Source organism: Zootoca vivipara, chromosome 4 (assembly GCF_965207765.1).
Source record: "Zootoca vivipara chromosome 4, rZooViv2.hap1.1, whole genome shotgun sequence".
NCBI lineage: Eukaryota > Metazoa > Chordata > Lepidosauria > Squamata > Lacertidae > Zootoca > Zootoca vivipara.
Window position 1 is genome coordinate 46465747 of NC_142587.1, and position 21211 is coordinate 46486957.

Sequence of the window (21211 nt, forward strand, 5' to 3'; positions counted from 1 at the left end):
CACTGGTATTCAAAAGTGCAGATTGTGCTCATCTACTGTGTGTGAACTTCCCATAGTCTGTTTGGCCACTTACAAGTTGATGCTGGTGTTGATGGGACTTTGGCCTGATTCAGTAGGGCAATTCTTAACAATATTGGGTAACAAAGTAAAATTTGCTTGGTTTCTGCTCTTCTGCTGAAGCAGGGCCATGGATTTATTTTGAATGGGAGAAGAAGAGGCCTTTCTGTCTGGCTTCCTATTATTGCCTATTACTGTGAAATGCAGTCACTGAACAATTAACATTATTACTGATTACAAATCCATTCAAGTGAAGTATTTGAAAATTATCTAAAAATAGCTTAGTTCTTCCAGTTTTTGGTAAGCTACTTCATGCTGACATCCTAATTGGTGTTACTGGAAAGAACAGTAGAATTACTACCACAGCTTAATTTGCATTTTAACAATATAACTTAATTTTAACACTTTTAGTATTTCAATTCACATAACTTTAATTTTTGTGCCACATTAAAATATTCTGGTGGTGTCCCTTTATTTTCTAGGCAAGTTGGACAAATGCAAGCAAAAAGCAGCGTGAAAAGCTACTTGAGTTAATTCGTCGTCTTGCAGAAGATGATAAAGATGGTGTGATGGCTCACAAAGTACTGAACCTTCTATGGAATTTAGCACATAGTGATGATGTTCCAGTTGATATCATGGACTTGGCTCTCAGTGCCCACATTAAAATCTTAGATTATAGTTGTTCTCAGGTAAATATATTTTGTTTGGTAGTCATTGACTTTGGGTTGGCTGATGTTATGCTTGTGTGTTCCTACCTTTCTCTCTCCTTAACAGCAACTAGTATGCTGTTAAATATGAAATGGTGACCTTGCTGTTGAATCCTTTCAGATTAGGATTGGATCCCTGGTTTAGATGGGTTATGAAAATCATAGTTTGGCAATTCAGATGGAGCAAGAAATTGTTTCTGGTGATGGGACTTATTGAAATTAGAGCATGTGATGAAGGGAACTTGTGAACACAAGGTTAATTCATGTATGTCCAATAATCCATAGTCCCATTGGTGTTAACACTGGGATTTGATACTATAGTGGCTTTAAGACTGTTGTATTATTTTCACAAAAAATAAAGGAAAACCATACTCCTAACCATAGTTTAGAGGATTATGAGCAAGCTATGGGCTGGCATATGTTCTCCTTCCCTTTCAGCTTCACTTTGTCTTCCTCCCCTTTGATTAGTGTTAACGAGAGCTTGCCATGGTGTCCATATTATTTATGTATTGAATTTGTACCCAGCCCTCCTCTCAAAAGGATACCAGGACAGCAGACACCAAAGGGATAAAAACATATGTTATTAGATGTTGTGGGGAAGGGTTGGTCATTGTCCTGTTGTGCTGTGTATGTGATGAAGGAGACCCATATTGGGCTGAAGGTACCCTCCTTTGCTTCTATCTGTGCTATTTTGAGTTTGTTGGTTAACTTCTCTTGTAGGGTGTTTTCTAACCTAATGATTCAGTTCCAAAGTATTTAAAACAAGGATAAACCACTTTGAAATGGATAAACCACTTTGAAATTATTTAATTGTTGCAAGCTAAAATAAAAATATTTGTTTTTTAAGGATCGAGATACACAAAAAATACAATGGATAGATCGTTTTATAGAAGAGCTTCGCACAAATGATAAATGGGTCATTCCTGCATTGAAACAAATTAGGGAAATTTGTAGTTTGTTTGGTGAAGCACCACAAAACTTGAGGTGAGACTTTAATATAAACTTTCATTTCTTTAATGTGTTCTGCTAGAAAAGGGTACACAGTTCACATAATCCATTAGTATTGCTGAAATATAGTGGGAAATATTAATTCATAATGGATGCAATTCCATTTGAGATGGTTGCTGATGACCCAAATGGATGGGGTGGGTAACTTCTCTAATCACGCGACGGAGGCAGGAGAGCAGAGAACTCTGGCAGGCAAGTGCAGTCTCCTCAATTTTTTCTCTCCTGCCTGACGATCAGATCATCTCCCCCTGGTTCTCATTGCTCATTCCTTTCAGTTAAATTGGCTTATGGCATTTGTAAAGCTAAAGCCTATAGAAGCCAGAAAATTGGGAGTAACTCACTCCATAGTCTGAAGATGGAACTTGTTTCACACTGAATGCTGTTACCTTGGGGTGAGGGCACTGCTGCCCAATCACAATTATACTAAAACACTGATTTTTTTTCAGTGTTTTCTGTGGGAAGCTCTTGTCTTGGGGTAAGGGGAATAAAGACTTAAAGGGCAATCAGAAGCTTGGCAGTCTGCATGAGTATGTCAGTGCTATGGTTAAGAGAAGTTGAGACACAGAATTTTAATGCAGTCATTGAAAATAAAAGAGACAAAACTGGGGAGAACTAATTGGTCTGCTCAAGTCCCTGAACCCCTCCCATAACTAAGGGGATTAGGAGCTTTGGGAGGGAGTGTGCATAGTTTTGCAATATGCTAGCCATTTGGAATGGATTGTTTGGAACTCTCAGTACTAGGACTTGTAACACTTTGATGTTTGTTTAAACTGCAGTCAAACTCAGCGAAGCCCCCATGTGTTTTATCGCCATGACTTAATCAATCAACTTCAGCACAATCATGCTCTAGTAACTTTAGTTGCAGAAAATCTTTCAGCGTATATGGAAAGCATGAGACAGTATGCTAAAGGTGAGTTAAATTTAATTTTGTCTAGAACTACATTATGAGATATATTGCTATTTATTTCCTCCTTATATGCTGAAGGAAGTGGGAAAGTCACCTTCAGCCTAGATTCTACTTTAGGTATTTTTCCAGACCCAACTGTACATACCCTGTTTCTCATATTTTAAGACATACCCATAAAATAAGCCATAGCAGGATTTTTAAGCATTCAAGGAATATAAGCCATACCCCGAAAATAAGACATAGTGATAGGCGCAGCAGCAATGCTGGCCACGGCAGGAGGAGGAGGAAAAAAATAAGACATCCCTTGAAAATAAGCCATAGTGTGTGTTTTTGAGGAAAAAATAAATATAAGACATGTCTTATAATATGAGAAACACGGTATTTAAGCAAATAATTCATTGATGAAGGTGGGGAGGAGCAGAATAATTTTATTGACAAAGCTGCCAATTTTGTGTATATTCGTGTATTTTTACAATAGCTATAAAATGTGCTGTGATTGACAAATTTATATCTCCCAAATATGGTATCTAATATTGGGGAGCTTCTGATAATTTTCCAAAGTAATTTTGTAAAAGTAAATTGTTGTTGAAATGTAAACTTTGCATATACCTTTCAAATAGAAAAGACGTCACTAATCTTAAATACCCTTTTAATAGATAAGACTGGATAAGAAACTTAAAAATGTATGCAATCCTAAGCACTTTCTTGAACATAATGGAATGTCCTTTAGAGAAAAATTGAAAAGGTTTTGCTGTTGGATTTATAAAAAAATGTATTATAATATCTTGTATTAAAATTTCAGAGCATGGGGAATACGATCCACAAACTGTAAGACCAGGGAGTAGATACAGTCATGTGCAAGAAGTCCAAGAACGTCTGAACTTCCTACGGTTGGTTTTAGTGATTCTTGCTTTACATTGGGTGTAAAAGTAGCAATCTGTGCTGTTCAAAAAGCAAAAAAATGGATGCTCCTTTTTGCTGTTGAGAACAGCTGATCTACAAAATGATATTTGTCTTCTTGTGGCTGAATCTATTTCTAGACAAGGTCGCAGTAAGGCACATGGCTAAAAACAAGTCCCTCTTGCATGCTCTTTAGTTGCAGGTCTACCAGCTAGAATGCACAATCCCTTTATTTGTCTCATTCCCGTGTCCCAGACGAAGACTCATTGGCTGCTTTCATTTATCCACATACCAGCTCTTTATTGCTCCTAATGCAAGCACTGATAATCTTTATTCTGACTAGTTGAGTTACTGCTTAATTGCTTTGCTGCAGAGAGTGTACTGGTACCTTTTTAGTCTGAGTACAGCTGATGCAGACATATCCATTGTTTCATCAAAACATGTTTGAAGGTTTTCTGATGGTAGGACAGCAATGATACGTGTTAACACTAGAAACCTTTCCATATACAAGGGATTAGAAAGAGGCATGCAGTACCTCGGTCAAGGAAAGAGATTACTCATGTGCAAGTCCTAATGTTCGTATGATCTGAAAATATAGAGAATGAATATTCCTAGCCAAGTGGCCATTCCACAGACAAAGTTCCTCACTTAAGTGTACTCTGACATCCCTGCAATTATTGCTTACAAACAGAGAGACGCACAGACACCCACACCCACACCCCACACTTGGCTATTAGAAAAAAGCCTTTAATATTAGGTGAGATAAGCCCAGAATAATCTTCTAAGATCAGAGCACACGTATTATTAACTATGATGATGGATAGTTACAGGTAGGTAGCCGTGTTGGTCTGCCGTAGTCAAAACAAAATAAAAAAAATTAATGGTAATGTTCTGATTATGGCTGATACTACTCATGTTCCTTCTAGCTGTGAAACGTATCAGTTGGGACTAATGGGGGAAAGGTACATTTATTCATGTGTGACCACTGGATAGAATAATTGTTCTTTGGGCACAGTAGTTAGACACTTTGTGTGAAATTCACACAACTCTCTCTATGCAATTTGTACACAATTTTCTCTACTGCTCTATTCTGCTTTGGATAGTTATTGAAGCATTTTTCTGCATATAGTACTGAGACAGATGCATCTATGGGATATCAATAGTTGGGATTTTTTTGTAGGACTGAAGGATATTCAATGAAATTGAACCTGCCAACTAGTCCAAAAAAGTACATAATACAGTGGTACCTCGCAAGACGAATGCCTCATGAAATGAAAAATTCGCAAGACGAATTTATTTGCATTATTATTATTTTTGCTTTGCTTTGTTTAAATTGGAAAACCGCAAGACGAAATTTTTGCAATACAAAACGACTTGCGGAACGAATTAATTTCGACTTGCGAGGCACCACTGTACCAAATTATCTAGGCTGCTTGGCATGATACCAAGGCAATCTGTTTGCTTAACTCAAATTTTCTTTTATACCTGGGATTCTAACATCTTCTACCAGCTTACACATGTCAGTATGTGACTGACATTTGTGTACAGAGTTGTTGTTGTTGTTGTTTAGTCGTGTCCGACTCTTCGTGACCCCATGGACCATAGCACGCCAGGCACTCCTATCTTCCACTGCCTCCCGCAGTTTGGTCAAACTCATGTTCATAGCTTCGAGAACACTGTCCAACCATCTCATCCTCTGTCGTCCCCTTCTCCTTGTGCCCTCAATCTTTCCCAACATCAGGGTCTTTTCCAGGGAGTCTTCTCTTCTCATGAGGTGGCCAAAGTATTGGAGCCTCAGCTTCAGAGTAGTTGTGTGAAATGTCAAGTTTATAATATGCATATTATTTAATCCAGATAGATTGTTCTCTTTTCTGTGATTGTATTGAGGAATATTCCAGAATGTATGAATACATTTGAGAACAGTTGAAAACAGCATCAGCTACTGAGTTCCAAATGTTAGTTCATAGAATTAGAGCAACATTTCTAATTTTAATGACTTCTTGTTTCTCTCTGTTTCATGCTAGATTTTTACTGAAGGATGGTCAACTATGGCTCTGTGCTCCTCAGGCAAAACAAATATGGAAGTGTTTAGCTGAAAATGCAGTCTACCTGTGTGATCGTGAAGCCTGTTTTAAATGGTATTCTAAACTCATGGGAGATGAACCGGATTTAGACCCTGACATAAATAAAGACTTCTTTGAAAACAATGTTCTTCAGTTGGACCCTTCACTCTTAACAGAAAATGGAATGAAATGTTTTGAACGTTTCTTCAAAGCTGTGAACTGTCGAGAAGGGAAGCTAGTTGCAAAGAGACGAGCCTATATGATGGATGACTTGGAGTTAATAGGATTAGATTACCTTTGGAGGGTAAGTGTAAAAGTAAATCTAACAGTCAAGATGTAGTTTATAGTAATTTGACAAAAAAGTTGGTTTGTATGGTTAGGCCAATAAAATAAAAGTTCTGCAAGTGTTATTACATGTGAGTTCTACTGTGTACTTCAGCTATGCATTGCCTATTTTGATATGCTGTGATTTGAACAAAGTGCAAAATCAGCACATGTCTCGGTGAAAAACTCATTTGATGTTGAATATGAGATTGCCACAGATATTTAATTTTTCTAATGCTGCTGCAGATGTCTGCTATGTCCATGCAGCTACCCAATGCTTCCTGAGGTCATATGTGGAGTATCAGGTTGCAACTGTGGCTTTGGCAGTTCATTGCTGTCACATTGTAAAAGGGCAATCAGTGTCAGGAAAGCTGCCAATTATGTAGTTTGCTCTTATTTTCTTCCTCTGTTCAATTAGTCCAGCTGTCTCACTACCTAAACTGGCAGAAGTGTTGGATGTAGGGTTGGAAAATTTCCAGACTTGGTGATTTCAAAATCCATGCTGACTTGGGACATTATGGCTGCCATGGCAACCAAGGGGCTGCCTCAGTACATAATTGACCTGACAAATAACAGGACATAGCCTTGATCTTTTATTTACAAAAGGATGACTGGTAGATGGATTGATGTTGGAGGGGGGCAGGGGTATGTTCGCATTACCCTGTTATGGAGCAACCATTTGACTTCAGCCTGCAGGAGTGGAGTACTTAATCAGCAGATTTGCCCCTGGAAACACATGGACTTGGGGGATTTTCCATATGGCATTATCTAGTGCTCCTTCCAAGACCCTGGTCTCACAATGGAAAGTGCCATTGACACAAACAGTTCTATGTGTCCTTTGGTGCTATGGATCCCAATGGTGCCCTGGTTTTCAAGGGAACTCCAGGGAATATAGTGAGTTTTGTAAATGAAAGATGACTGACAACAGGTGAAACCACATAATAGTACCTACTGTGTGCTGGTGATGGAAGCTAAGAAAGCTTGCTTCTGTGCCGCTATTGCATCCTCAAGTAGCCATCCTGAGGGGTGAATGGGCTTTTGAAATCTAGTCCTAAGTACAGTTCTTGGAGATGTGCTTTGACAATGCTGCAAGGCACTTGCAGGGTACGGTTGCTCATATTTGTGCAGAACTTGGTATCACTGTTAATATAGTTCCAGAGGAGGTGTCCAGAAAACATTGATGATACCCAGCTCAATTTCTCTGTAAAATTGGAATTGGAAGAAGCCTTACAAGCCCCGGATTGGTGCCTGCGCTTGGGGGTGAGCTAATGTCTCTGAATCCTGGCGAAACAGAGGTGCTGTGAATGAGCAGTTTCCTAGTCTGGATAATTGGTCAATTGCCTGCTTTGGATGGGTTGTATCCTCCTGAAGGAGCAGGTTCTTAGTGTGGGGATGCTCCTGGACCCTCTGTCACTAGAAGCCTAGGTGACCTCGGAAGCTAGGAGTGCAGTACACCAGCTTCAGTTGGAAAGATAGCTGCACCTGTTTCTAGATCATTGCAGCCCAACCACTGTTTTCCATGTGTTGGTAACCTCCAGATTGGATTACTGCAATGTATTCTATTTGGGGCTGCCCTTGAGACTGGCCCAGTAACCACAGCTATGTGGCTGCTAGACTGTTCACTGTGGTGGAATATCATCATATGACACCACTGCTGAAAGAATTGCACAGGCTGCCAGTAAGCTTTCAGACTAGGTTCCAGGTGCTGGTATTGGTGTACAAAGCTCATATACACTATGGACCAGGGTATCTAAAAGATCACCTCATCTCCTACATACCCATTCTGCAGGAGAGAGCATCCTGCCAGGAGGTTTGTTCTACACAGTGTAAAAATTGGGCCACATACACTTTGAAAACCTTCACATTGCGTATCAGACAGGCACATTCTCTATTATCATTTCAGCACCTTCCAAATACATTCCTTTTTTTCTACAAACCTTCTGAAATCTTTATTTCAGTTGGTATCTATTTTGTATTTGAATTGATTTTATGTAGGTGCTTGCTACTGTTTTAAGTTTGTTATTTATAGTTGTCATTTAATTTTGTTTGTATATATACAGTTGTTTTGTTTTTATATATGTTCTGTTGTAAATCACAATTGCTGGTCAAGTAAGCCTCTAAATGATCAGAGCTGGCACTGCCCAATCTTTTAATGGGAGGCAACACTAATTTACAGTTAAAACCCCTAATAAGCTATTTTTTACTATTGGCCAGGCTTGTAATGAGATACTGGAAGAACTCAGAGTGCATTTCTTTTGACAGACTGGTACAATAATGTATGGCAAATAGCATTTGGGGGAAAATAGACTAATAAAATAAAATTGGCACAAGGTTTGAAGCATAAAATCATTTTGCAACTGATAGGTTCAGCTTTGTTACGTATATGGCTAAAACTGAAAACATCAGACTCCCTTCACATTATAAAACTTTTTGATTAGCATAAACTGTATATTGCTTTCTATATAAATGGTTGTCTGGGATAGGGCTTATTACGTTCTTTGGATGTTATTTCTGATGTATTGCTTTAATTTCATCTCATGGGCTAGGATGGGAAAATTTATTTCATGTGTGTATGATGTTGTCATAGATGAATCTAATGACTTTTGAAAAAATTGTAAATCACTTTGGGATGTCTCATGGAAAATAATTCATAAATGAAATAATGTTACTGTGTGTTGTATCAAAGCCTATAATAGGCCATAGACCATTTGCGGTAGATTTTATATACATATTTTTGTCACGATTGCACTTAGAGATTTTATTCTCATAGGCCATAATGCTTAAGTTAAAGTGGTATATGCTTTATATTTCTTCCTTAGGTTGTAATTCAAGGAAGTGATGACATTGCCAGTCGAGCAATAGATCTACTAAAGGAAATCTATACCAATCTTGGTCCGAGATTGCAAGTAAATCAGGTAAAATTATGAAAAGAACTGGGTGTTTTTTTTAAATAAAAAAAATAAGTAGCATTTTACCATTTTCATTGATGAAAGTCTCCTTCCTTCGTATGCTTTGGTTGAGGACCATTTTACAAAAGTAAATCTTTGAGAACACACATTTCTTCTTTAGCTGACTCTTCATTCAAATAGGAATTCGTACTAACTAATGGCTTTTAAGTTGTTAATTGCCATGTATTTTCATCATTCCAAAAATTCTGTTGACAAACTGAAGCCTGTTAGAAGTACTAGTGTTGCTGGAATCTTCTGCTCATAAGTGTCATCCGTGCAAATTGCAGATGAAATTACAGTTTGTCTCTCTTGTGGCCTTCTTTATTGTTTTGTTGAGATATAGCTATCTCTTGACATTTCTGTAGGTAGTAATCCATGAAGACTTCATTCAGTCCTGCTTTGATCGTTTGAAAGCATCCTATGATACTTTGTGTGTTTTGGATGGCGATAAAGACAGTATTAATTGTGCAAGGCAAGAAGCGATAAGAATGGTGCGAGTGTTGACTGTTTTAAGGGAATATATAAATGAATGTGACAGTGATTACCACGAAGAGCGAACAATTCTACCAATGTCAAGGTTTGTGGAAATTTCAAAACTTAGGTGAATTAGGATGCAATATTAATTAATTTTCCGAGTAATTGTGGTTAGGATTCTGCTGTGCATCTCATATTGTGTAAAAACTTTTAAATAACATAGCCTGTGTACAATATATTAGTATATTGGTACAGTATATTTGTTGAATTATAAACCTTATATTTCTGATTTCTTTGCCACATACATAAAGGCAAAAGATAATCCATTCATTTCTTGTATGCAGGCCATTATATAGATTATATGCTATAGATAACCTTTTCAGATTTACTCCCCTTTAGTCTAGCAAACAAGTAGAAGAATTACTAAAAAGTAAGCAAAAATTTCTGATTGCCAGTTTTATTGGAGTGTTGTAATCCTTTGAAAATAAAATAAAACTTAACAAGTGAACTTTAGGGACGCGGGTGGCGCTGTGGTCTAAACCACAGAGCCTAGGGCTTGCCGATCAGAAGGTTGGTGGTTCCAATCCCCGCGACGGGGTGAGCTCCCGTTGCTAGGTCCCAGCTCCTGCCAACCTAGCAGTACGAAAGCACATCAAGTGCAAGTCGATAAATGGTACCACTTTGGCGGCAAGGTAAATAGCGTTTCCATGCGCTGCTCTAGTTCGCCAGAAGCGGCTTAGTCATGCTGGCCACATGACCCAGAAGCTGTCTATGCACAAACGCCTTCTCGATCTATAGAGCGAGATGAGCACCGCATCCCCAGAGTCGTCCGCGACTGGACCTAACGATCAGGGGTACCTTTACCGTTACATTTTAAAGTGAACTATGTCAGCAAAATATCCCTATTGGAACAATTATTAGGTATTGTTCTAATGTGACATTTTGGCTGGCCTAAAATAAAGGTATTGCCTCCCTGACAGTAGTAAACACTTTTAAAGATTTTTCATTGTTATAATTAGTATTATCTTTATCTTTTTTCTCAGAGCTTTTCGTGGTAAACACATCTCTCTGGTAGTTCGTTTTCCAAATCAAGGTCGGCAAGTGGAAGACTTGGATGTTTGGTCCCATACAAATGACACGATTGGTTCAGTTAGACGTTGCATTCTCAATCGCATTAAAGCCAACAGTGCACATACAAAAGTAGAATTATTTATTGGAGGCGAGCTAGTAGATCCAGCAGATGATAGAAAATTAATTGGACAATTAAATCTCAAAGATAAAACAGTAAGTACTGTAAATAATCATATACTGATATTTTTGAAAGTTCTCTATGAATGCATAAATATAATTTGAAATAATGGCATGTTTTGTGAGTAGCTATAGTATTCAGTCAAGTTTGCTATTAGAAAGATTACTGTTTTAACAATTTTGTACAATCTTTCCATTTTATCACTTTCTGTTACTCCCCACCCCCCAGCTAATTACAGCCAAGCTTACACAGATAAGTTCCAATATGCCTTCAAGCCCTGATAGCTCATCTGATTCCTCAACTGGTTCTCCAGGCAACCATGGCAACCACTATAGTGATGGTCCAAACCCAGAAGTTGAAAGTTGCTTGCCTGGAGTTGTAAGTAAAGAACACACACACACACACAAAATTATAGACTGAAATTTATTATCTGATATTAGGAGCTGGTATCTCATGACAGATTTTACTTTTATTTTAGATCATGTCACTGCATCCTAGATATATCTCGTTTCTTTGGCAAGTTGCAGACCTAGGCAGTAGCCTAAATATGCCACCTCTTAGAGATGGTGCACGGATCCTTATGAAATTGATGCCACCAGGTAAAATTTATTTTCAGTGTATTTTCTATTTATAGAAATTGAAATGTAGAGCATCTTAGAAGCTACCTGTACAAAACAATCAAACAGCATGTTAAACTATCATCCAAGTTCAAAATCAGTGTGGAGATTCATCTGTGTGAGTGTTTAAAAGCAGTAGTCAGAGCAATAGTGCACCCGCACTGTGCCATTTCCACTCCAGAAAGTTCAAAAGCGAGTATCAAGCTGTTTTTCCTCAAACTGTTTTTGGGGTTCTTTGAAGACACATACTGAAAGAGGTGGTCATGGAAAATTTCTAGTGCATGCCATCTCTCCAGTTTGCAGCAATTTGTCTTGGGACTGAAGCAAAATGTGATTTTCAAAGAAAAAAAGACAAAAAATCTCCATGTTCTTCAGTGATCTATTCCTTTGCAGTTTCAGTGTATTACATTTTCCAAAAGTGCTTCAGAAATCTATATTGTATTCTCTGTGAGAAGAAACATTTTTAAATTGTGCTTTTATTCCAGATAACACTACTGTAGAAAAACTAAGAGCTATTTGTTTAGACCATGCAAAACTCGGAGACAGCAGCCTTAGTCCATCCCTTGATTCTCTTTTCTTCGGCCCTTCTGCATCACAAGTGCTATATCTTACAGAGGTTTGTAATATCTCATTTTTAATATTTTGATATTTGAAAATTTTCTTCTAGTATTATTTTTACACTGAATTCAGGGATCACAGCCAAATTACAGAGTACTGCAAGCACTTCCCATAGGACTAGATTGTGGGGAACGTTGCTCATGGGGAAAAGGAGCTTCACCACAAAATGTAAAGGAAACAAATAGGCAAAAACCATGCTCTCATCTTGCATTTCAGTATACTTAGTTTAAAAGTTTGCTGAATGATTTTTCTTGTTTTCTTTCTCCCACTTTTCCCCCTTGCAGGTAGTTTATGCCTTGTTAATGCCTGCCAATTTACCTCTGGGAGAAGATGCCACTGACTTCCAGTACAACTTCTTAAAAAGTGGTGGCTTACCTCTTGTGCTGAGTATGCTGACCAGAAATAACTTCCTGCCAAATGCAGATATGGAAACAAGAAGGGGTGCCTACCTAAATGCTCTAAAAATAGCAAAACTACTGCTAACTGCAATTGGCTATGGCCATGTGAGAGCTGTGGCGGAAGCTTGTCAGCCAGTTGTAGAGGGCACAAGTCCAGTGTCACAGGTAATGTTAACTTTGTTCTTAAAGCAAAATCGTAAATGCTTTATTGTGATTGGATAACCAGTAAAAATTTAAAGTCTGATATTGACTAGTATTGCTTAATCTGTAAATGTTCCAGATCAACCAAGCAACTCACGATCAAGCAGTGGTGTTGCAAACTGCTCTACAGAACATTCCCAACCCAACCTCAGAGTGCATGCTAAGAAATGTAGCAATACGCCTTGCACAGCAAATATCTGATGAGGTTAGTATAATTTTCACTATTCCCTCAGTTCCTGATTTAGGCTTAAGTCAGTGACTTGGGGAGTGAGAGAGGAGAATCTGTACTTTCCTCAGCAGTTGCTTATATATCCTTAATAGAAGCCTGTCCCTTGTGTGCATCCTGACAAAAGGAGCTTCCTTTGGTGGCATATGGTCACACCTTAATGCAGGGGTCAGCAAACCTTTTCAGCAGGGGGCCGGTCCACTGTCCCTCAGACCTTGTGGGGGGCCGGACTATATTTTGAAGGGAAAAAGGAACGAATTCCTATGCCCCACAAATAACCCAGAGATGCATTTTAAATAAAAGGACACATTCTACTCATGTAAAAACATGCTGATTCCTGGACCGTTCACGTGCCAGATTTAGAAGGCGATTGGGCCGCATCCGGCCCCTGGGCCTTAGTTTGGAGACCCTGCCTTAACGCTTCCTGGTTCTGTAGTTGCTGATTCGTATCTCTGTGCCAGGATACTGTCCCTTTCGAGAGGAGCACATACTTTGCATTCAGAAATTCCCAGCTCAATCCCTGGCTTGTTCCATTTTAAAAATATATGGTAGTAGGTGATGAGAGAGACTTTGGCTAGAGACCCTGGAGAACCACTTCCAGAGTTGACAGTACAGGGCCAGATGGACTTGGTATGAGCTTCAGCCTCCAGTGCAAGAATACAGACTGTCGTGGATTCAGATTTGTGGGAAATGTATTAATTGTTTCTTCTTCTTTTTTTACTCTTGCTCTCTATGCTTCTTTCTCCCTGTCTGAAGTAAAAACATTTGGAACAGTTATATTTGATGCTATCTTTCTATTTTTAGGCTTCAAAATATATCCCTGATATTTGTGTTATTAGAGCAGTGCAGAAAATAGTTTGGGCTTCAGGATGTGGATCAGTACAGCTGGTATTCAGTTCAAATGAGGATATTAGTAAAATTTATGAGAAGGTAAGAAATCATAAGCAACCTTTTCTCTCAAACTGATCTTGATAAGGGCTATCCTAGGAAATTCAGGCTTCAAGTGGCCTGTTTAGAAATTTGAAGCATTTTTATATGATTTTAAATAATTTTCATCTAATAGATTTCCCAGTTAAATTGTTGATACTTTGCTGGCACTTTTGTTGAGAGAATGCCTTTATAGCTTTTAAGAAGGCACTTCAGTGTTACCTCATTGAAGCATAACTTTGTAGCAGTCTCAGTGTGTTTTTACAGTCTCATGTGGATGGAGAATTCTTGGGTTGGGGCAACTGGCTAAAATGATTTAAACAGTTCTAATTTTGGTTCCTCTGTTTTGTTTTCCCCCGGATTGGTGTTGGTAAAATGTTTAGTTGGGGTTGGCGGGTATTTTAATTTGGGTATTCTTCTTCTTCTTGGTTTCTATTGATTTATTGGTTTGTTTGTTGCTTTTATAGGGTTTTTTTTTCATGTTTGATGTTTTGTTACGTTTTTATATGTTGTAAGCTGCCCAGAGTGGCTGGGGAAACTCAGTCAGATGGGCGGGATATAAATTTTAAAAATATTTTTTATTTATCACTATATTTCCCCTGCCTTTTCACTAATGCCTTTCCCCTTTCACATAATTTCAGCATTGTGTCAGCACTCATGCTTGTATGTGTGACTATAAATAAGATATCAGACCACATTATTATAATTATTAATCCCTGTTTCAGTTGTAGGCCTTACTCAGGCTGTAGGTTGTAGTATGTAGCATGTCTGTTCTCAGTATTGGTTTGTATCTGAAGGGAACAGTTAAGAAAATCATTAGTTCCTCTTCCATTCCTGTTTTATGCTACTTATTTCTGATTAATTTTACAGACAAATGCAGGCAATGAACCAGATGCAGAAGATGAACAAGTTTGCTGTGAAGCACTTGAAGTGATGACTCTTTGTTTTGCCTTGATTCCAACAGCGCTGGATGCACTTAGCAAAGAAAAAGCTTGGCAGACATTTATCATTGACTTGTTGTTGCACTGTCACAGCAAGTAAGTGTTTTTTTCATCTCACAGTTGCTGACTCCAGGTGGCAGCAGGTGACTGTAGATGCCCAATTCAAAGTACACTTGTTGGTCTGTGATTTCATTTGTATATATCTAGATTATAATGGCTATCACTATAACTGTGGTATGGTGATGTTTTTTTATTTTCATTTTCTGAGCCAATCCCAGGAGAGGCACAGGGTGGTGGGGGCAGAAGAGGCAAAAGCCCTTCTGTACAAGCAAATGTGTTTGCACAGAGCTTTCCCTGATAGGACTGGTTAGGTCAATCCCACCTAATGGATCCAGATTTTCAGCTAGAAGCCAGAGGAGTGCAGCAACAATCATGATGTCATAAGCTCTCAACATTTCTGATGAAGTGTGCCCACAACTGGCTATGTCTCTTAAAGAATGATTATCAAGTCATTCTTTGATTATCTATATTTGTCATTCCCTAAAACATTACAGATGTGATGGACATCCTTGATTCTAAACTATCAGAACCAATTTGTGGGCTATCACAGATTCCACATTTAACATTCATCAGAAAGGACAGGCGATCTCCTGTCCTTTATGGATCTGATGTTCAGGCTCTCGTTTTGGTTTTCTATCAACTAAATAACTTTTAAGTGCCATTGCATTTGGTCCTTTTTGTTCAAGTGCCTTCACAAAACACAGCTTCCCTTGTCACCCATCTACACCTGCAAGTTGTGCATGCCCGCTGCTACTTGGAAGACCTGTATCTCCAGTGGTCTCTTTAAATGGAGTCTGACAGCACCTTTATAATGTACATTTCAAATTAAATTCCTCTTTCCTGAATCCTAGGAACTGAGGAAGGCAATGACACTCCTTCTGATGAACATGCAGGGATCTCAATTAAGATTTGTCTTGTTCACAAAGTATCTGTATTAATTTGATTTTTTTTCCTGGTTAATTTTTTCCCAGAACTGTTCGTCAGATGGCACAGGAACAGTTTTTCCTAATGGCTACCAGATGTTGTATGGGACAGAGACCTCTTCTTTTCTTTATAACTCTGTTGTTCACTGTTTTAGGGGTAAGGCATCTAAAACTTTCACATTGTTACTTATACTAATGTCTGTAAGAATTTCCTGCAATAGATTTTTATAAATACTTTCCAATAGCTCAGTGCAGTTAACAGATAATATTTGAAATACAGAAATTAAGATACTATTATGTATTGCATTTTCTTTTCCTTCTGAGCCCCACATTCAGTGTTATGAGCCTCAAGCATTTTATCACTGATACCAGTGTCAGGATTAATTCTACAATCAACTGGAGCTGTTCCTAGCTTTGAAACCAGGTCCACAAATCGGTATACACATGAAAACATTCAAGGTGGTTTGAATTCGAGCCCTTTGAGTTGCAGCCAATTGATGTAGAAGGAAGGTTGCTTTTCCCCTCTGTGCCCCCAAAAGTCCCTCTTGGGGGTTGGTGGACCTTCATGAAAGGCTAATCTTGGTCTTCCAGGGGGTCCATTTGACCCACCAGGTTTCCCCCCGCAAACCATGGCCACCCACTCATCAGCTGTCATCACTAGCAATGTCAGCAGATGGGTGAAAGGGCAGGATTCATTATTGCATTGGTTGTGCAATCCTGGCCCCAGCAGAAAAGAGGATCACACAGCCTAGACATTAGGATTTAATCTCCACATCAGGTAATGAGCAAAGAGTAGAGATGGAAGCTAGATCCATACAATATAAGGTATTTAAAAGGGAAAGGTGAGGGGGACAGAGATCTGCAAAGGTTTTTGCAAGTCTCCTGCCCAATGTTAAGTAAAGGCAGTGTGCTGGAGAAGTCTCCATGTTGTCTTTGCTTGAAAGACCCACCTCTCCCTTACATGTCAAGAGAGAACAAGGGATAAAGAGGCTGCCACAGGTGGCGCTGTGGTTAAACCACTGAGCCTAGGGCTTGCTGATCAGAAGGTCGGCGGTTCGAATCCCTGTGACGGGGTGAGCTCCCATTGCTTGGTCCCTGCTCCTGCCAACCTAGCAGTTCGAAAGCACGTCAAAATGCAAGTAGATAAATAGGAACCGCTACAGCGGGAAGGTAAACGGCGTTTCCATGTGCTGCTCTGGTTTGCCAGAAGCGGCTTTGTCATACTGGCCACATGACCTGGAAGCTATACGCTGGCTCCCTCGGCCAATAATGCGAGATGAGCGCGCAACCCCAGAGTCGGTCACGACTGGACCTAATGGTCAGGGGTCCCTTTACCTTTACCTTTACTTTTGCTTTAAGAAACATTTTGTGTTGCTGGTAATGTAAATGACCTTTTTTAATTTACTCATGACCTCTTTCTCTTACAGAGTACTGCACGAGAACGTGCTAAGCATTCAGGGGACTACTTTACTCTATTAAGACATCTTCTTAATTATGCATACAATAGTAATATTAATATGCCCAATGCTGAAGTTCTGCTTAATAATGAAATAGACTGGCTTAAAAGGATTAGGGTAAGTTTTGTTGTTAGTTTTATTCATTTTACTGATCGTTTTATCTGTTAACATTTATGTTTTTGCTGCCCTGTTTATAAGACAGAAAGGTGGGAGCAAAGTGAGTTCCCAGAACTCATGTGACACAATGTTTTGTTTGTTTCTTTTCTTTTCTTTTGTTAGGATGAAGTGAAAAGAACAGGAGAAACAGGTGTAGAAGAGACTATCTTAGAAGGTCACCTTGGAGTAACAAAGGAATTATTGGCATTTCAAACTCCTGAAAAAAAGTACCATATTGGATGTGAAAAAGGAGGTGCTAATCTCATTAAAGTAAGTAATTGCTATATGGAAAAAGCTAAAATCATAATGAATTAGCATTTTAAGGAGGAACTTGTAAACATAGATTTAATTAAATTTGAATAATTTCATTTTACTTTAATTTTTAGGAGAGCAGGAAATGGTTTTTATAGAAATGTACGAATTTAGTCCATCATAAAATTGCTGCTGATAATCTTGTGAGAAACCCACTTTTTAATAAATCAAAGGCAAAAGTGAATGATAGATTATACTGTGAGATAAAGCTGGAATTCAGAACTTCTCAGTTTAATGTGAGGAAGGACTTCATTGATGACTTGTCCCTTTGTCCCAGGCAGAGTTGCATGATTTAACATTACAGTAATAGACTAGCTCAATTCAGTGTGCTACCCATTGTGGGTTTTTTTTTTAAACATTTCCTATGAATTTTGATCATGCTGGAGCATGGCTAAAGGATCGGAAGGGCTAGGATTGGGTGTAAATTATTGAGGGCAAGTGGGCTGTATCTTAGATTCAGGAAAATGGTGCTAGGTTTCCTTTTTGCCTTGGAATCCTTGTTCAGGCTTCTGTTCCTTCTAGCAGTTAATCCCCAAATGTTTAAAGTCATGAGACATTTTGTGGTGGAAGGTAATTCTGGTTCAGGTATTGCCTGTATGATAGAACACATTTTTCTGTATGTGTTAGACAGGCCATTGAGATCTTTGGAGGGGGCCCTTTTCTGAGTCCTGCTGCTGAATGATACCCAGGCAAGGGCCTTCTCATCTGTGATGCCCTTCTGGAATTCCCTTCCTCTGGATAAACTCTTCACTCAGGCTTTCTTACTGGATTTTGAATCTCTGAGTTGTGGAATAATCTATTGGATTGTATTATCTTGCTGTTGTTTGAAGATATGAGATGTGTTTGTAATTTTTTAATGTAATTTTTTAATGTATTTCTCATTGTGTATTTTAATTTTTTATTTGTTTGCTGTTTTGAATTAAAATCAGTATATAAATGGCAATAAAATTACAGATAACTTGATTTTTTTTCCCTTTCCCTTTTTTGTTTTTCAGGAGTTAATAGATGATTTCATCTTTCCAGCCTCAAATGTTTACTTACAGTACATGAGGAATGGAGAATTGCCCGCTGAGCAGGCCATACCAGTCTGTAGTTCACCAGCTACCATTAATGCTGGATTTGAGTTGCTAGTAGCACTTGCAGTGGGCTGTGTCCGAAATCTCAAACAAATAGTAGATACTTTGACTGAAATGTATTATATAGGCACCGCAATAACTAGTAAGTACTTTTCATTGATTTTATGCTCTGTTTAATATGAAGCTTATATTGTTTTAAATACTTGTCATGCTTTAGACAGTATTGGAAATCAAATAATTGCATATACTTTTTGCTTTTCCAAAATGGTATTTTGTTTGATATCCAATGATTTAGACCCATTTGAAATCAGTGACGAGTAACAAGTCCATTAATGTCATTGTGTATTCTAATTGACATTGGATATAATCATTTGTCTTTTCCTTGAAGTAATTGCCAGATATATTAATTATAATTCCTAAGATGAAATGCATATAGAATAGTATCTATGGTTGGGATGCATGCTTTGCATATTGAAGCAGTTCCTGTATAGACATAGGATTTTCCATTTCAATAAAGGATGTTACTGACACCTGAGGCTTTCAAGAATGCTAGTGATCTCTAAATAGGCAGTAGGCAGTGTAGTGTTCAAAACACTTGGTGGGCACCATGTTGACCAACCCTGATTTAAGGGGTACTCAATTTTAAGCTGCTTTTTATTGCGGGCTTCATTTTGATTAAATGCAAATATCAAATCTGAGTTTTTGTGTGCCAAGGACTGGAATAAGAATATATACTTAGTAAGTCTCATTGATCACTGGAACAGGCTTTGAAATGAACTAATTCAGTACTAGAGTATTAAGCTAATGGCTGTTCAGAAGTGTATAGTTTTATTCAGAAGCTGAGCTAATTTTCTAATACAATTGATCTCTCCTAGCTTGTGAAGCACTAACAGAATGGGAGTATCTTCCACCTGTTGGACCACGACCACCAAAGGGATTTGTAGGGCTAAAAAATGCAGGTGCCACTTGCTACATGAATTCTGTCATTCAGCAGCTGTACATGATTCCTGCCATCAGGAATGGAATCCTTGCAATTGAAGGCACAGGAAGTGACGTAGATGATGATATGTCAGGAGATGAGAAGCAAGACAACGAGGTAACACTACATTGTTCTTGACAAATTTTAATGTAGTGTAAGACTTTCCCTCCTCCCATAGCTCTATACTGTATATCTAGCTATAATGGGAGATATTCAGCTTTACACATACTCAGAATTGATAGATGACTTAAAGAGAAATAAAAAGGAATTTACGGCCACTGGGGTTGGGGGGAGACCATAAAGTGATACTATATGTCAAAACCGGAAAACAATTCCAAACTGGTGCAACACAATAGAATGCCCCCTATCAAAACAATTGATATTGCTATATATAAGCAATCAAAAGTTGGTAGTCCCATGCTGCTGTTTATTGTTTAATTAAACAATGAATTAATCTGCAATTTTCTTTTACATTGACAGCTGTAGAAAGCGTAATTTCAATAAGATGTAGCAATTTTTGAAGAATTGGTGTTCTAGTTTTCTTAAGGAAAAACAGTCTTACCACACCTTAAATACTACTGTGTTTCTCATATTTTAAGGCATCCCCAAAAAATAAGCCATGACAGGATTTCAAAGGGTTGGTGAAAAATAAGACATACCCCGAAAATAAGCACTATCGCAAAGCCCCGACCGAGCGAGAGGCGAAGGCGCGGGACCCAGCAGGAGCTCCCTGCCTGCTTCCCCGAGCCGTAGCGCATCGGGGGACAGAGCCGAAGATCGGCGGGCGCTCCTTGCTGGGCTTGACAAGCCCGGGAAACAGCGCCTGCCGATCTTCGGACCTGTGCTGTGTGACAGGCAGGGGTGGGGGGAAGCGGAGATCGTTCTCCGCTCGCCCCCCACCCCCGCCTGTCACCGAAGATCGGCGGGCGCTCCTTGCTGGGCTTGACAAGCCCGGCAAACAGCGCCCGCTGATCTTCGGCCCTGTGCTGTGTGACGGGCGGGGGTGGGGGGGAAGCGGAGATCGTGCTCCGCTCTCCCCCCACCCCCGCCTGTCACCGAAGATCGGCGGTCGCTCCTTGCTGGGCTTGACAAGCACGGCAAACAGCGCCCGCCGATCTTCGGCCCTGTGCTGTGTGACGGGCGGGGGTGGGGGGGAAGCGGAGATCGTGCTCCGCTCTCCCCCCACCCCCGCCTGTCACCGAAGATCGGCGGGCGCTGTTTGCTGGGCTTGACAAGCCCGGCAAACAGCGCCCGACGATCTTCGGACCTGTTCTGTGTGACGGGCGGGGGTGGGGGGGAAGCGGAGATCGTTCTCCGCTCTCCCCCCACCCCCGCCTGTCACCGAAGATCGGCGGGCGCTGTTTGCTGGGCTTGACAAGCCCGGCAAACAGCGCCTGCCGATCTTCGGCCCTGTGCTGTGTGACGGGCGGGGGTGGGGGGGAAGCGGAGATCGTGCTCCGCTCTCTCCCCACCCCCGCCTGTCACCGAAGATCGGTGGGCGCTGTTTGCCGGGCTTGACAAGCCCGGCAAACAGCGCCCGCCGATCTTCGGCCCTGTGCTGTGTGACGGTCGGGGGTGGGGGGGAAGCGGAGATCGTGCTCCGCTCTCCCCCCACCCCCGCCTGTCACCGAAGATCGGCGGGCGCTCCTTGCTGGGCTTGACAAGCCCGGCAAACAGCGCCCG

The 21211-nt window shown here is 39.8% G+C and overlaps 1 protein-coding gene across 1 annotated transcript in view; it reads left to right on the plus strand.

Annotated features, from left to right (window-relative positions):
- Nucleotides 1–21211, plus strand: part of USP9X (ubiquitin specific peptidase 9 X-linked) — a 71684-nt gene that overhangs the window by 34397 nt on the left and 16076 nt on the right. The window contains exons 12-31 of the mRNA XM_035116677.3: nucleotides 540–746; nucleotides 1612–1748; nucleotides 2549–2682; nucleotides 3482–3569; nucleotides 5604–5946; nucleotides 8786–8881; nucleotides 9280–9491; nucleotides 10432–10672; nucleotides 10866–11015; nucleotides 11116–11236; nucleotides 11740–11870; nucleotides 12157–12435; nucleotides 12551–12676; nucleotides 13502–13627; nucleotides 14495–14661; nucleotides 15597–15705; nucleotides 16976–17122; nucleotides 17285–17431; nucleotides 18469–18691; nucleotides 19425–19645. Coding sequence (XP_034972568.3) covers nucleotides 540–746; nucleotides 1612–1748; nucleotides 2549–2682; nucleotides 3482–3569; nucleotides 5604–5946; nucleotides 8786–8881; nucleotides 9280–9491; nucleotides 10432–10672; nucleotides 10866–11015; nucleotides 11116–11236; nucleotides 11740–11870; nucleotides 12157–12435; nucleotides 12551–12676; nucleotides 13502–13627; nucleotides 14495–14661; nucleotides 15597–15705; nucleotides 16976–17122; nucleotides 17285–17431; nucleotides 18469–18691; nucleotides 19425–19645 — 3405 coding nt within the window. The remainder of the gene's footprint in view (nucleotides 1–539; nucleotides 747–1611; nucleotides 1749–2548; nucleotides 2683–3481; nucleotides 3570–5603; nucleotides 5947–8785; nucleotides 8882–9279; nucleotides 9492–10431; nucleotides 10673–10865; nucleotides 11016–11115; nucleotides 11237–11739; nucleotides 11871–12156; nucleotides 12436–12550; nucleotides 12677–13501; nucleotides 13628–14494; nucleotides 14662–15596; nucleotides 15706–16975; nucleotides 17123–17284; nucleotides 17432–18468; nucleotides 18692–19424; nucleotides 19646–21211) is intronic.